At 35.0% G+C, this 15,037-nt stretch overlaps 1 protein-coding gene and 1 long non-coding RNA gene across 6 annotated transcripts; both read left to right on the top strand.

Moving 5' to 3' along the window:
* On the top strand, positions 1-8,417 carry PEX14 (peroxin 14). Of its 5 annotated transcripts, none has more exons than XM_086448186.1 (12): positions 2-204; positions 2,290-2,537; positions 2,659-2,707; positions 2,876-3,069; positions 4,019-4,226; positions 4,382-4,537; positions 6,840-6,916; positions 7,073-7,115; positions 7,250-7,317; positions 7,462-7,506; positions 7,601-7,669; positions 7,795-8,417. In XM_086448186.1, exons 1-12 carry the CDS (start codon positions 168-170, stop codon positions 8,254-8,256), a joined length of 1,656 nt encoding a protein of 551 aa, XP_086304312.1. In that variant the 5' UTR covers positions 2-167; the 3' UTR covers positions 8,257-8,417. The 5 variants fall into 5 exon arrangements, with proteins under 5 accessions (XP_086304317.1, XP_086304312.1, XP_086304313.1 ...); XM_086448187.1 differs by having other exon boundaries at positions 3-204; positions 2,293-2,537; XM_086448190.1 differs by having other exon boundaries at positions 3-204; positions 4,382-4,516.
* A 2,769-nt stretch (positions 8,418-11,186) lies between these two features.
* LOC147398856 (uncharacterized) lies at positions 11,187-13,325 on the top strand. The gene is made up of 4 exons (XR_015180058.1): positions 11,187-11,423; positions 11,503-11,589; positions 11,665-11,927; positions 12,573-13,325. It is a non-coding gene; the product is annotated as an uncharacterized LOC147398856 (long non-coding RNA).
* The last annotated feature ends 1,712 nt before the right edge of the window (positions 13,326-15,037 follow it).

Raw genomic sequence — 15,037 nt, 5'->3', positions numbered from 1 at the left:
TTTTGGTTCTTTACGATACTTTTCGACTTTCGAGATGACCTGCGAAACTAACCTCTGACATCGTCCTTTCCCTCTTCACTTCTCCCAAATCTTTCAATTCGTCCCTCTCTCTCTCTCTTTGGGTTGTTGAAGACAGAGAGATCGGTTGATTGAAGGAAGCTGTAACCATGGGGAGTGAATCGACATCTTCTCCCACTAATACTGGTGAGAAACTCCAAACCCAGTTCATTTTTCTTTTATTCTTCTTTTCGAGTTCCTTTGTTGGTTTTTGGTTTATTTTTTATTTTTTATTTTAATGATGTTGAAATCAATTATGAGGTACCCTTAGTTATCGGTTAGAAATCTATGTGCAGAACTTTGTTTATAATATTGCATATCTTGATGTGGGTTTTTCTTTGGGTGTTCTTGAAAGTTGTAATTTCGGTAAAATATTGAATAAAAACTGGTTCATATATATATATATATATGGGGGCGGTTCAAGGGCCATATGAGAAAACATATGAAAAAACTTTCGTTTTTCAAAATAAGAGTTAGAGGTTTTGGATTGAGCTGATTTTTTGCAAGGATGGTCACTATGATGAAAAGATCATCCTCACAAAAAATCAGCTCAATCAGAAACTTCTAAATCCATCAAAAGTGATTTACAAATTAGTGATAAAAATTGGTAAAAAATCGACGGTCCACATTCTAAATCACTTTTAATGGGGTTAGAAGTTTCAGATTGGGCTGATTTTTTTTTTTTTTGGATGATCTTCCCATCATAGAGATCATCCTCACAAAAAATCAGCTCAATCCAAAATTTCTAACCCATATTTTAAAATTTTTGAAAAACGAAAGTTTTTACATATGTTTTCTCATATGGCCCTTGAACCTGACCCTATATTATATATTATATATATATATATATTATATATATATATATATATATATATATATATTTGTAAGAAATGAACCGATCTTAAATACCCAGTGAAAAACATACATATATGAAATAAATGAGATTGTAGGGATAAGATGGTATTTCCCCTCCTTAATTTTGTGGTCTTAAAGTTCTGATTGATTCATCTCAGTTTTATGAAGTACAAACATGACAATTGACATAATAAGGGGACTCCCTAGAGCATAATCCAGCCTAGTTAATGCCAAGTTGTTTTCCTCCTTTATGGGTTTAATGTTTGTTGATGCAAACCCTTGTAACCTTTGGTCTCTAGCTTATGGGTTTGTATTTCTTGGGATTGCACGGTAGTAGAGATCCTCCGTGAATCGTAATTGTTATTTTTTAGTTTGTTACTGACCGGTGCGGCCGGGATATCCTTCCATATTTTTCTACTGTTTTTTTCAGACTTAGATGGATGTGCTTTTTAAGCACCCACCAAGCTAACAGGTTCCTATTCTTAGATAGGTACAAAGAAAATCGTTTGCAAAAATGTAGGGTTGATCACTATCCTGGGTTCCTTTTAATTATGGTGCACTTTAGTAATTTTTTCTCGTTTTTTTGACTTTTATTAGGCTTTTTTGGTATACATCTTTTATTTCGGATCCGACCTAGAAATTTGCTAATGCTATCTGCACATGCGAATGATCTAGAGTAATTTTTATTTACACTTTCCATTTGGTACGTCTTAGCTTCGTTCAGTCATATGAGTGTCTATATGAGTCATGTAACATATGAGACTTTTTGGCGCACCAGTGGAGTCGCACACGAGAACTGAGTCCTTACTCTATGCTCCGTTCCTTGTATTAGATTAGTATTGTCAAAGAGTATATTAATATGAGGGCTCTTTTCTTCTTTTGGAGAATGGAATTTTTCTTGTTGCGTTGCCAGATGTTCATAATTAGTTTTAATAGTATCTATTCCTATTAATATTACTAGAAGGTGATATGTGCAGACACACACATGTCAAAAAAGGGCCTATTAGTAATTTAAAATATTAATTAAAGGGGGTTTTTAAGATTAGATAGTAAAATAGATATTTTTGTAATTTTGAAAACTAGTCAATGTGATTTTAGGGTCGTAGGAGTTCAATTTTTTTGGTTTTTGCCCAAAATGACCATGATGTTAAATTTAAATATAAAAGTGGAGGCATTTGTGGGATCTAAAATTTCGTGTTGAACCACTTCTACTCCATCTTCTCTCATTATAATAGTAAAGATATGCTCCTCTTTTTAGTTCGTACTAAGTAGTTATAGAGTGGCAAAGATGGTTGAAGACGCAAAGTATGGGCATGAGCACATTGAAATATTTTGAACTCCATCAGATGGATAATGTGCATAATGTGCACTTAACAGCAGGGTCAGAGCTGGCAAAACCAATGGATGGAAGTGGGCAAGTTGCAAAGGATGAGATAACCAAAGAAGCTTCCCCAAAGTCTTTCTTCGTAAACTCAGAACCAATGAGAGAGGAGCAAGTGCAAAATGCTGTTAAATTTCTATCGCACCCAAAAGTCAAGGATTCTCCAATCATCTACAGACGGTCTTTTCTTGAGAAGAAGGGCCTCACGAAGGAGGAGATAGATGAAGCCTTTCGTCGTGTACCTGTAAGCAACTTGTTGACATTATTTCTTACTTGATGGCCTTTAAATTTTCATAGAAAATTTTAAAGCCCCATCTCTTTTATGCATGCCCGTGTAATTTTATGACATTTTTGATCGATTATAGGACCCGGCTCCGACTGTTTCAAGTATACAGACTGCTAACCCAAATCAAGGTAATGAACTTTATCTACTGATCTGTGTTGCAGTCGTTAAGCCACGGGCTCAATCTTAACTTAGTAGAGATAAAAAGTGTTACAAATGTGAACTTTTTTGTTTGGTACACTTAGCTATAAGTTGTATCTCACTGATGCTCCACTGTTTTCCTCCGTTACTAATAACAGATGGCCAGTCGAAGTTAGCTACAAACTTGCAGCCACAGGTTCCAGCACAGACTCAACAACCTGCAGTAGCTGCTCCTACTGGTGTTGTTTCCACTATGACAACCTTACGGAAGGCCCAATTTCACTGGTCTCATGCTTTTCTTCTCATAGGGGTGCTTGCTGTTTCAGGAGCTGGAACTGCTTTGTTTTTTAAGGTATCAAAAAGATTTTTGACGTAAAATGCTAGCCTCAAACATCGTTTGAGGCAGAGCGTGGAATATATGGTCGAGATGAGAAGATAATCATAGTCATAGGGATTCCCCTGAAAATGTATCTCTAGAAAAACTGTGACAATTCTTTCCATCTCAGCCATACGTTCGATTTTCTGCCTTAATGTCATTTGGGGCTAGAATAGTCCTTTTTTCAACTATCATCATTGTTGTCATTGTGAAATCTTTACCCAAACTATTGAAAGTTTTTCTACCATCATTTCATCAAATAATATAACTTAGGAACTCGGTATTATATACCCACCACGCAATTTGGTTAATTTTACATCCCATGCCAAGATTGGGGCTTGGATTCACATATCATGGCAGACATATTGATACAATGAATGTAATTTTTAATCTTGTTGAACTATAGTTTTTTTTTATCAACATAATTAATTAATGAAACCATTAAGATATATGATATGTGCAGTAAGATTGATTGTTTGGTGTAAAGTGTTTTGAGGAGTCTTCTTTGAGGACTTCATGGGGAGTTGGGATTGTGTTTGTAGATTGTCCTAGCTGGTTTTTGGGATATCTTTGTTCTCTTTCTTTTTTCTGTTTTGTTTTGTTTGCTGGTCATCTCGACCACTATTAATGATATTGCTTTTATCGATCAAAAAAAAAAAAAAAGTAAAAAAAAAAAGAATAAGAAAAAAAACACCATCTGTAATTCTTAAATTACAAATGATAAAGACAAGCTTGTTATGAGCTATAACATAAGTCTTATATTGCTAGAAATAATTAAATTTTATAACCAAGAGGACCGGCCAAGTAGTGTTTGTGTTTTTCTTGATACTGGTAAACATACACATGTGTATAGCTACCATAGATGTTTATTTATTGCAAAAAGTTTTAAACTGGGTAATTATATGATAAAATATTCCTTGTACAGAATTCTGTTGTACCTAGGTTGAAGTCCTGGATTCGTAAGGTTGTATCGGAAGAAGAAGATGACTCTGTGAAGAAAAGTAATTCAAAACCGAGTGTGGCTGAAGAAGCAGCAGCAGCTGCAGAAGCAGCAGCAGCTGCAAAAGTAGCTGCAGCTGCAACTGTTGACCTGGCTAAAGTTATTCAAGAAATGTTGAAATCAAAAAATGAAGGTGAGTGTTTATGGAATGAATGGACTTCAGAGTGAGCTTCTTTCCTTGGAGTTCCCTTGGAAGTTCTTGCATTTCTCTTCTTGTTTTCATTAATCAGTTCTTTCTATATGATTTTTAAATTTCCATAGTTAAAACCTTTGTGTAACTCTTCCCAGAGAGGCAATACTTTGAGGCCTTAATGAAACTGTTGGATGCCCAAGCGGATGAAATGAAATCAATGAGAAATTCTCTCCGAAAATTGGAAGGCGCAAAGGAAGTTGCTATCTCATCTATCAAGCATACTGAAGAAGGTAAATCTTTGTCTAGGAATGGTAAGCTTCTTCCGATATTTTCTAACAAAGAATTGTTTGTAGCCATTCTGTTTGAAAATTACTCTGTTCTTAGAAACTGATTGACGGTTCTATAATCTGTGCCTGTAGTACAAATGTTTTTTGTGGGATAGAATGTACATATGGCATAGGTAGCAATCGCTGAAGTATCTGAGAGTTTGGAGCACTTATACATGTTTGTACACTATGTACTTCATGAGTTGTTGAGGACTTTTGTTTTTTTCTTTGTTTTGTTTCACTTTAATTGAAATTTTAATCTTATCAAAAAAAGAAAAAGAATAGAAAAGAAATTTATGAGGAAGAATAGGAAAACCAGTTGTTTTGGATGAACTTGCGTTGGTTAATGCACTTTTCACTTTTTTATTAGGTCACTTTATGCTTGCGAGTTAAATTAACCTTTCCATGTAAACTAACAGGTTGAGGAGATAGTAATCATTGTTACCTACTTGAAATGGAAATGTCTCTTGTTGCGTAGATAACAGATTGAATATGTTTAGTATCAGACCTCAGGAATTAGCTTTTCAATGAACTTAATCCATACCACATGAACATGCACATTAGTATCAAACACAAGTTGGTTAAGAATTTTAGAGATTTTTTATGGCATGGAAAGAATGGGGTGAGGCAATTCCATCTTGTGAAATGGAGGAGTATTTGCTCAAGCAAAAAATTTGGAGAGTTGTGGTTTCCAGTGGTTAGGACAGATGAATTAGGCTCTTTTGGGAAAATGGTTACAGAGATTTGGGATTGAGTGTAATAATTTGTGGAGAAGAATTTCAAAGCAAAATTCAGGGAAAGGAGGTATGGATGGGAAAGTGAGATCTCTAGGGCACCGTTCAGCTGCGGAATTTTGAAGTGTTCTTAAATTTGATCAAAGTCTTGGAAGAGAAATGTGTTTAGAGTGGGGAGAGGTGATAGAGTTAGATTTTTGGTCCTTTTTGGGGGTCCAATGGTATGGTGTGTCTCCCCTGTTGGATCAATTCCCTTCTCTTTATGCGTCATCTCAAAAGAAGAATGAACAGATTATTGCTTTCTTGAATCAATTGTGGTTGGTTGTTTATTGGGAGTTTGGTTTAAGGGGGGGGGGCCTTCAATGATTGGGAGATTGATGGGATTGCGGTGTTGGTGAACATTGTTTCTTGGATGGCATTGGTTTTCCGAGGAGATGCATAGATGGGAGTGGGTGGCTAATAAAGATAGGCAATTCTCAATAAAGTCAATTGCTTATTAGAGTTGCCATGTTCGGCTTCTGCATGCTTCCCTTCTACCTAGGTTTGGGGCCCTAGTGCCCCTTCTAAGGTGGCATTTTTTGTGGTTGGCGGTGTCTGAAAATTTTGACTTCGGACTCTATTATTCGGTGAGGAATCTCTATGGCTAACTATTAAGTCGTGCAAAGGTGATACTGGTTCAGTTAATCATCTGCTGCTCCATTGCAAGGTAGCTAAGTTAGAGTGGTGGCACTTTCTATCCATGCTCGAGATGCCACTGGTTAATTATTTACAAGTTCGGGTTGGGGGGAGGATTTTTTCGATGACTAAGGGAATTCTTTGGAGTCTGATGCCTTCAGCCATAAGTTGCCTTTGGAGTCTTATCGCATTTGGTTAGACATATTATAGTGCAACTTTGAGGTTGTGGGTTCAAGTCCAGCTTACCTATCAGAAAAAAAAAAGTGGATGATATTAAATACTTTTCATTGGGAACTAGTACTGCCCAAAGTGGAAGTAACTTATACTGATTGATGAACACATGTACCAAATTATGTGTTAAGATGTTGGATTCACAATGGAAAATTTTCTTTGAGTTGGTGGCCAAAATCTGTCTCTCGCTCCTCTGGCTCCACCACAATGCTGTAAATATTCATGGTGTGCTGATATTTGGTGCACCTTAGATATTTGCTGTTTGCTGTTTGTAACACCTCTGTCAAGAAATGTTAGTCATGCTTCTGAATGAGGATGGAGGAAATCAAGTAAATTATAAAGGGCCCTTTTTTTTGTATGTATAGATAAAATCAGACACGTAAAGACTTCGTAAAGGGCACCTTTAAATTTTTATAATAGTGGTATTAGGTAGGTGAAGCCTTATGGTGAAGGATAAATTTTTTCCTACTATAATATGTTAGATTTTCTAGAAACATAATGTTGGGTTGTTGTGGTTCTTTTTATTGACATGTCTTGTTTTTTTAATCAAGAACTATGTTGATAATTCTGCACAAGCCTTCTCCCTATCAGTGAGCGAATTTTTTAATTTTGTTATCAACTACTTTGCGTTTCTGTTTGATCTTCAGGACCAAGTAATAACAACCTGTGGAGGTCCCATCTTATGGGCCAAGAAGATCCTACACTCTCTCAAACAGTTTCAGTGGTAAATTAAGAGTACCAATCAAAGTGTTAATGAAGTATATAAATAGTTTGATTGATTCCACAATCTCTGGAGATACTTTAGAGCTGATAATCGCATATTTCTGTTTCAAGTTTCTCCTAGTTTGAGTCTAATGTTACTTCAAATTGTTCTTATCAGCAAGCGAGAGCGAATGGCATGGCAGATTTTGACTCGGGCTCAGGTTGTTGTTTGGGACTGAAGTGTCTCTTCTCTCCCCCCAGTTTTTTTTTTTTTTAAATTTAAAAAAACATCTTTGTATGCTCAAACCAATTTCTGCCAATCAGATTTCATGATTCTGATAATTGTTCTATACAGTGAGGTCTTCATCAGCACCAACATCTATGGAGCCATCAGTTGCACCACATCCAAAGTCATATATGGAGGTATTAATTTTGTTGACTTTCCCATAATTAGTCACTTCTTGTTTTTTGGGCTTAATTAATGAAGTAATTCCCTTTATTTGCAACTAATCAATTTATCAGTAGTTTCCAATAAATTGCCAAGGATTACAAAATTCGATTTTGCAGATCATGGCTATGATACAGAGAGGGGAGAAGCCTCCAGGCATCAAGGTAAGCATGCCTCTTCCTTTGATTTGCTGCATTTGATTTTACTGGATTTGTCGATATAAATAAATAAATCTTTCCCATTCTGTCTGAATTCTAGGAGATCAATGACTTGCCTCCAAACCCTAATCAACCTCCATCAAACCCTCGATTAGCACCTAGAATCAAGGTCTGCGTTTTCAGAGTTTCAACAATTCGAAACATCTTAAATGCAATCAGACTTGAAATTGTGGTTAAATTGTTTACAATACTTCACTATGACTGATATCTTTCCATTGTTGTTCTTCTAAACAGCCATGGGAGGTTGCTCAGGGTCAAAATGGCTCTTACAATGGTGAAGATTCGAGTTCCAAAGTACTAGAAAACGTGCCCATCTCTCAATTTAATGGTGACAGTTCAGAGCCTTGGTGGCAGCGTAAAAATGTTAGAATCACAGAGATTGAACCTGAGGATGAACTGAAGATGGCCTCTTATCGTGCAACAGCCAACGAACGGATGGTTCAACGTTCGTGGGTCCCTCCCCAACCACCACCTATTGTCATGCCAGAGGCTGCAGCAGCTATCCGACAACCGAAACCATCGATTCTGAAAGAGCAATCTGATCATGATCAGATGATTCCACGCCCTTCAGATGAAGTGGATGATGAATTGCAGAGGATCACAAAAGTATCTGAATCAGGGGGTGTAGTTGAGATCAATGAAGTAAGTACAGGACCAAGTCCGAGCCTAAGTGAGATAGAAGCAGCACAGGAGTAGCATGGCAGCCGAAACAGCTTTCAATTAGGTTTCCTTTATGGTAATAATTTCTATGCAACTTTGTCTTCCATGGTTGACTATGGACATACAAGGTGTTTAGTATTTGATATATAATAATGATGATTCACAATAACCGAATTGAGATGTTTTTTGTGTTCTTCCCTCCTATGTGCCATTTCTTTTTAGTTTTTTTTTAAAATATTATAGGTGGAGTATATTTTGTGATTATTAAAGAGCCAAAAAAGAAAGGTGGTCGAGAGAAGTTCTTAAGTGCGACAAACCAACACGAAAGATCAACCCAAGAGAGAGAAAGCCATCGAAAAATACTCCCCTAAATTGTTGAAATACCTTAGCTTAGAAATATATGATACCCACATAATACTTAATATGAACCATACAAAAGCATGTGCAGGATCTCATGGTATACTGTTCTTGTTAACCAGAACCTATTAGGCTTTTAAGTGTTGGCATGTGAGACTGTTTAATATGGTGTTGTCTGAAACAATTGTTATTATATATAATAACATTGAAGTATTGGGTACTAAAAACAATAGTTATTAAATACGACTATGATATGCTTGATTTGAAGACCGTACTGACTTGGTTCTTTTTACAACGATTAAGAATCATCTTTAATCCCTTTTGGAAGCAAATTAAATTATGATAGATTTGTATGTATTTTGTACTTGTTATTATTGTCTTTCCAACAAAGATTAACCACGATCCAATCTAAACTTGAAAAACCTATCACGTTTTGCTAAAAAATCCTGTTTTTTTTCTTCTCTCTCTCTCGTTTTGAACCTCTCAAAAGAAGTTTAGAGATGATCGGTTAGTACATTAGACAAAATCTTCCCCAATGTTGATTTTTTTCTTCAACCGTCTCAAAAACAAGACTTAATGAGATTTTATCTTCAATTATGCATCTTTTATAAATATAACTTGTTTTAAGAAAACTCTTTGCATGTTAATGCACAGGTGTGTCTGTGATTCTTAAGAATCAACTATGAGGTGAGTGAAAATGTTCCAATCAATTGGACCTCTGTAAGGTAAATTATTTTCCGTTATTAAACTTCGTATTCAACCTCTATGTAGAAAACTGATGATTTTTCTACCTAAAAACTTCACCATCTTTTACTTTCCTAAAATCCTGTATATCTGGTTCATTCTTAATGTTAGAACTTTGGAGGGGACATAGAATCTCAACCTTGAAGACAAAGGAAAAAGAATTTAACCTGGAGGTTGAAAATGACGGGTGAGATTTCGATTTCAATAGATTCACTAGTATATTTCAGCCTTTTAAGTTCCAATATTTCTATTTAGTTTTCAACTAATAGAATTGTTTTCGTGATTTTTGATACTTGTAATCTGACCTTTTACTTACAAAGATCTCTACCGTAGATTCGCCCAAATTCAATTCAGAGTCAATCTTAGTTCTTAGATCTTCGACTAGGCAGAAACTCTCAAACCCCAAAACGCCTGAAGGAGAGTCGATGCACTTTCAATGTTAGTAGACCAAGGTCAAGGGGTGCATGTCATCAATTTGAAAACAGGGTATCTGATCAATTCTCAAATGATAATTAATTAATGAATTTTGGCGTGACTCCACAGAACTTTGAGAGACCTATACTTTTCAACTAATTACATGTCTCATTTGTCCTCACACCTTCACCTCTCTCCCCATTTACCCCCACACCCCTCACCTCCCTCCAATCATATTTTTCAGTATAAATAATTTTTCCACCATTCAAGTTTTTTAACTTTACAACTAATTATAATTTGCCCTCATTACAAGAAAATCCTGACTCCGCCCCTACCCCCTTTCAACAGACAAAACCCACCAACCTTTTTCAAAAAAAATTCTCAAGAGCTCTTACTTTGGGAAAAATTGTCACATAATTTACCACCTTTTCAGTTGAGAAAAACTACAACCACTTTTCAAAAATTTCAAATAACAGCCATGAGTACAGTCTTCTGGAAGAAGAGATCTTCTCTCTCTTCTCCATCTCTACCACCTTCAATCATATCACCACAATGTAAAAAAAAAAAAAAGCTTATATTTGATGGTCCAACGCTGTCGAATTTCATAAAATTTGACATATCAAGACATCAAAATTGCCAATTTTTTTTTGTACGGACCGAAACCGTTAAATTAATGGAGGATGAGAGACATTTGATGGTTCTAAGCTGTTGAATTGAGGATTATTAAAATTTTCAATGCTCATAAGTCGTCAAAATTCACTTTTTAAAACCGAAATTTCTTGTCAAAATTTTCAGTTTTCACATAATGCACCCAAATACTTGCCTAAATATTTTTATTTACAAAACACTTGTCCTTTTATGAGATTAATTACATGCAATATAGCACATGTGGCACTCACTCTCTTTAATTAAGAATATATCTTTGACATGCCATGTGGCACTCTCTTTATAAATGAAGATAAGAGATAAAGACTACATATATGAATATATGCTTGGTGGACCTACATAAACAAAATCAGTTTCGATTTAGTTTGAGAAGCCATCACCATCAATGGAAAAAAGAGTGAATTCATAAGAGAAACTTAAATTAGAGAAAAATGGCATGTGCTAACATCAATACCAAGATTGTAAAATCCTAACTGACTTTGACAATCTTCATGTTAAAGATAAATAACAAATAATCTTGATGTTGTTGGGAATTTTCAATTTTACTCTCATCAAAGTAGGTAGAACTTTCTAATTCCAAACTCAATATTCTTCAATAAACAAACAATCTTGATGTTAGAAATTTTCAATTTTATTCTCTCCCTCTCTTCAAAGTAGGTAGAACTTTCTAATTCCCAACTTAATCTTCTTAAAGAAAACAAACAAACAATCTTCATGTTGAAGATAATTAACAAACAATCTTCATGTTGAAGTTAATTAACAAACAATCTTCATGTTGGGAGTTTTCGGTTTTATTCTCTCATCAAAGTATAACTTTCTACACACACACACACACACACACACACACACACACACATATATAAAGATAAGTGACATATCGATCATCACCTATATTCATAAGAAAGGTGAAAAACCATGAAATTAACCAACATTTTCCTTTGTCCTTATTTTAATTTCGCTATTAGAACTACAATCAAGATGTTGTGTCTGTGCCATTCAAATACTATTATCTCGTTCTACAGGTAAGTTTGGTCTCCTATTTTTTTTTCAAATTTAATTACACTTTCATTCGAGTGGCTAAAACATGGGACCTGTTCCCAGTTTGTCCATGATCAGCGTAAATACTTTGAAACTGCACTGAAGTTGTGAAGAAAAAAGCGAACCTTCTCCAAAAACTTCAAAGATCAAGTAAGTTCGTGGGCATGTTATAATTTTGAACATTTGAATTAAATTAATATTAACTAATATTTTCCTTCCTTGTAGCAATAATTAAACCATATGGCAAGCTTTATAACGTAAACAAGATACTAGAAGCAATAACACAAGCAACCGGACATGTACCTAGATTACAGTGCAATAAGGCTGTATCAAATAACTACGAGCTCTTTGAGGTGAAACTGTGTGTGGACATTTCCGGGGATAAGTTCATCAACTGCACATCTGGCAGACAGAACTGCAATGGCTGGATAGAGTTCCATGATTTTGAAGGACAGCATAAGAAAACTTTTCTCAATTTATTAGATTAGGTATATTTATTTTGTACGGTTCTTAAACGAGTCGATATGCATGATGATGATGATGATAATAAAAGAAATCTAGTTATCCAATAAAATACTTGATTAAGCACTTATTTCGATTATTTCACATTTTACGTATAGTTATTTCTCCAATTAATCTTGCAGTGGATGATTTGTGAACAATGAGCTTGTGGCATCAATGAGCTTGTTGAATTGTGAAAAATTCGACGGCCCACAACCGTCGAATTAAGGGTATTTTCACATAGTGTACAATTAGAAGGGTATTTCAATGTACTTGACACTCCATAGTTTTGAACTACTTTTGATAATTTTTGAAAAATTAAAATATTTTTGGTAATAAATCACAAAATCTTATCTCTAAACTATCTTAGGATTATAACTCTGATGGCGTACAATTTTTTTGGAAGAAAATTGAAAAAACAATTAATTTTGAAGTCCAATCACTCATAGTGAAGACACAAAATTAGAAACCACTCACCCTTGTTTGTACCATTTTTTGTTTTTTTTGTGGAGAAATGAACTAGACCTGACCATCCTTTTTGAAACCATAGATGGACAAGAAAACAAGGATGTCAAGACTCGTTTTATTTATTTCAAAATTAATGTCATTAATTTTGATGTTGTAATGTGCAGGTAAAAATCACTGATTTGAGTGGAAAAAACATTGGAATATATTTTGCAGCTCTAGAGTTTGGCGCTTGCCATAGGTTCACGCAAAAATTAATAGAGGTCTACAATGAGGTATCCATGAAAGGTGATCTAGAGATCGACCTCACAGTCACAAGTTGTACAAAAGAGTACAATGTATACTTCTTCAAAATGCCATGGCTGGCAATCCCTTTAACTGATGGCCACAGAGATCATCCTCACCAAAATGCCATGGCTGGCAATCCCTTTACCCAAGAACATCTGAAAGAGGTTGAGGCAAAATATGAGGAGATTCCCACAAAGGAGGGGTGGCCAACGAAGTTACTGAAGCTCCATGACTGTGAGGAGCATCAATTTGTGCTCATCAGAAGTCATAGCGGTTTGGTTACTTTCGAGTGTGATGCATGTAATGAGGTGGGCCTGGGGTGGTCTTTCTCTTGTGAAGAACATTATTATGATCTCCATCCAAAATGTGCTTTAGAGGATCAAAGAGAATTATTGAATCCAAATTAATAAAGAAATGATCTATGATGCTTGAAGAGTAGCTAGTTAGTGTTTTTTGGAAAAGAAGAAAAAAAAAAAAGATGAGATAAAATTTAGTGCAGTACTCTTCAGCTTGTTTGTGTGATTGAAATTATTAGTTATATTTAAATAATATCCATGGGACTCTGATGTTTTAAGGCCTTCTCTAAATCTTTACTGTATTTTTCCTTTTTTTTCCCTTCTTTTTTGACTTTTTGTGTGTGTAAAATGTAGAGCTTTGGGCTTGTAAATTTTTTGTGTGCCCCAATGAGATTCCTTAAGAAATTAATGCAAACTTTTGTATGGAGATTTTATCCATCAATTGATCTTAAACTTTTGCATTTTTGCAACATTAGACATGTGAGGGTTCAAATTAAGATCCTCCAGTACTCTGCCAATACTAATACATACTTGATCATTATGAAACATGCCAAGTAGAGTATGTTATTGTGTGAGTTGTAGAACGGATTCAAAACCATCAACGATTCTAAACCACTTTGGACTCATCTTTGACACTACTCAGTTTGACTTCAATTTAACAGTTAGGTTCAGTTCTTGGAGTTGGTCATATATACTTGGCTCATTTACCAAAGGAATTCATTGAGCAAGGGTCGTCTCATCTCTCGTGGTCACGCTTGTCTTCATTTTGGAAAATCACATTGAGTGAGGGTCGTCTCATGTCTCGTGGTCATATGCTTGTCTTCATTTTGGAAAATCCTAAAGTGATTTCGTACCATACTGCACTGATGTGTCAGTGTGCACATATGCCCCATAGATTTTTTTTTTCCCTTGTATCACGAGGGAAAAACAATCTATGGTTATCGACACACTGCCACATTAGCACAGTGTTTAGGACAGTGTCATATGAAGTCGCCATAGAATGATGCGTGTGTTTTTTTTTTTTTTTCCCGCCTGAAGCCAAGACCTCAAAGTCGTTTTGCAATGTGTAAAACCACGTGAGCTATGGGTCTAAACAAATTTCAGTAATCTATACTTGAGTTTGAAGAGGAAAAATCTCTCTGGTTAACCAACTTGATCATTCCCCCCACATCTCCTGACTCCTGTGGTATGAAATCATATTTACCATTTTGCCCATACACAAAAATTTATATTAAATGATCAAAATTAACTGCAAGTATTTTCATGGGAGGATCACAAGTACCCCCTTTCAACGGACAAAACCCACCAACCTCTTTTAAAAAAGAATAATTTACTAAAACGATAGAGTTTTTGAAATTATTTACCAAAACGGTAAAAAAAAGTAAAATATATTTTTTTTACACCAAAAATACCATTTTTTTATACCAAAAATACCCTTTTTGTTTTACATATGTATTTACAATTTTAACCTTATTTGCTATAGTGTACCGTTTTGGTAAATATTCCAAATGTTGTGCATGTTTTGGTAAATCTGCCTTTAAAAAAACTCTCAAGAGCTCTTACTTTGGGAACAATTGTCACATAATTTACCACCTTTTCAGCTGAGAAAAACTACCAACCACTTTTCACAAAAATTTCAAGTAACAGCTATGAGTACAGAGTCTTCTAGAAGAAGAGATCTTCTCTCTCTTCTTCATCTCTACCACCTTCAACCACATCACCCAAATATTTACCTAAATATTTTTATTTACAAAACACTTGTCCTTTTAGAAGATTAATTATATGCAATATAGCACATGTGGCACTCACTCTCTTTAATTAATAATTTATCTTTGACTTCAAAGATTTGATGATTCTCCTATCTATATATATACCACATACCATGTGGCACTCTCTTTATTAATGAAGATAAGAGATAAAGACCACATATATGAATATATGCTTGGTGGACCTACATAAACAAAAATCAGTTTCGATTTAGTTTGAAAACCCATCACCATCAATGGAAACAAGAGAAACTTAAATTAGAGAAAAATGGCATGTGCTAA

The sequence above is a fragment of the Akebia trifoliata genome, chromosome 7 (genome assembly GCF_017979445.1).
Source record: "Akebia trifoliata isolate Shusen 1 chromosome 7, ASM1797944v1, whole genome shotgun sequence".
NCBI classification, from domain to species: Eukaryota; Viridiplantae; Streptophyta; class Magnoliopsida; order Ranunculales; family Lardizabalaceae; genus Akebia; species Akebia trifoliata.
This window is presented reverse-complemented; position numbering and strand designations above follow the sequence as displayed.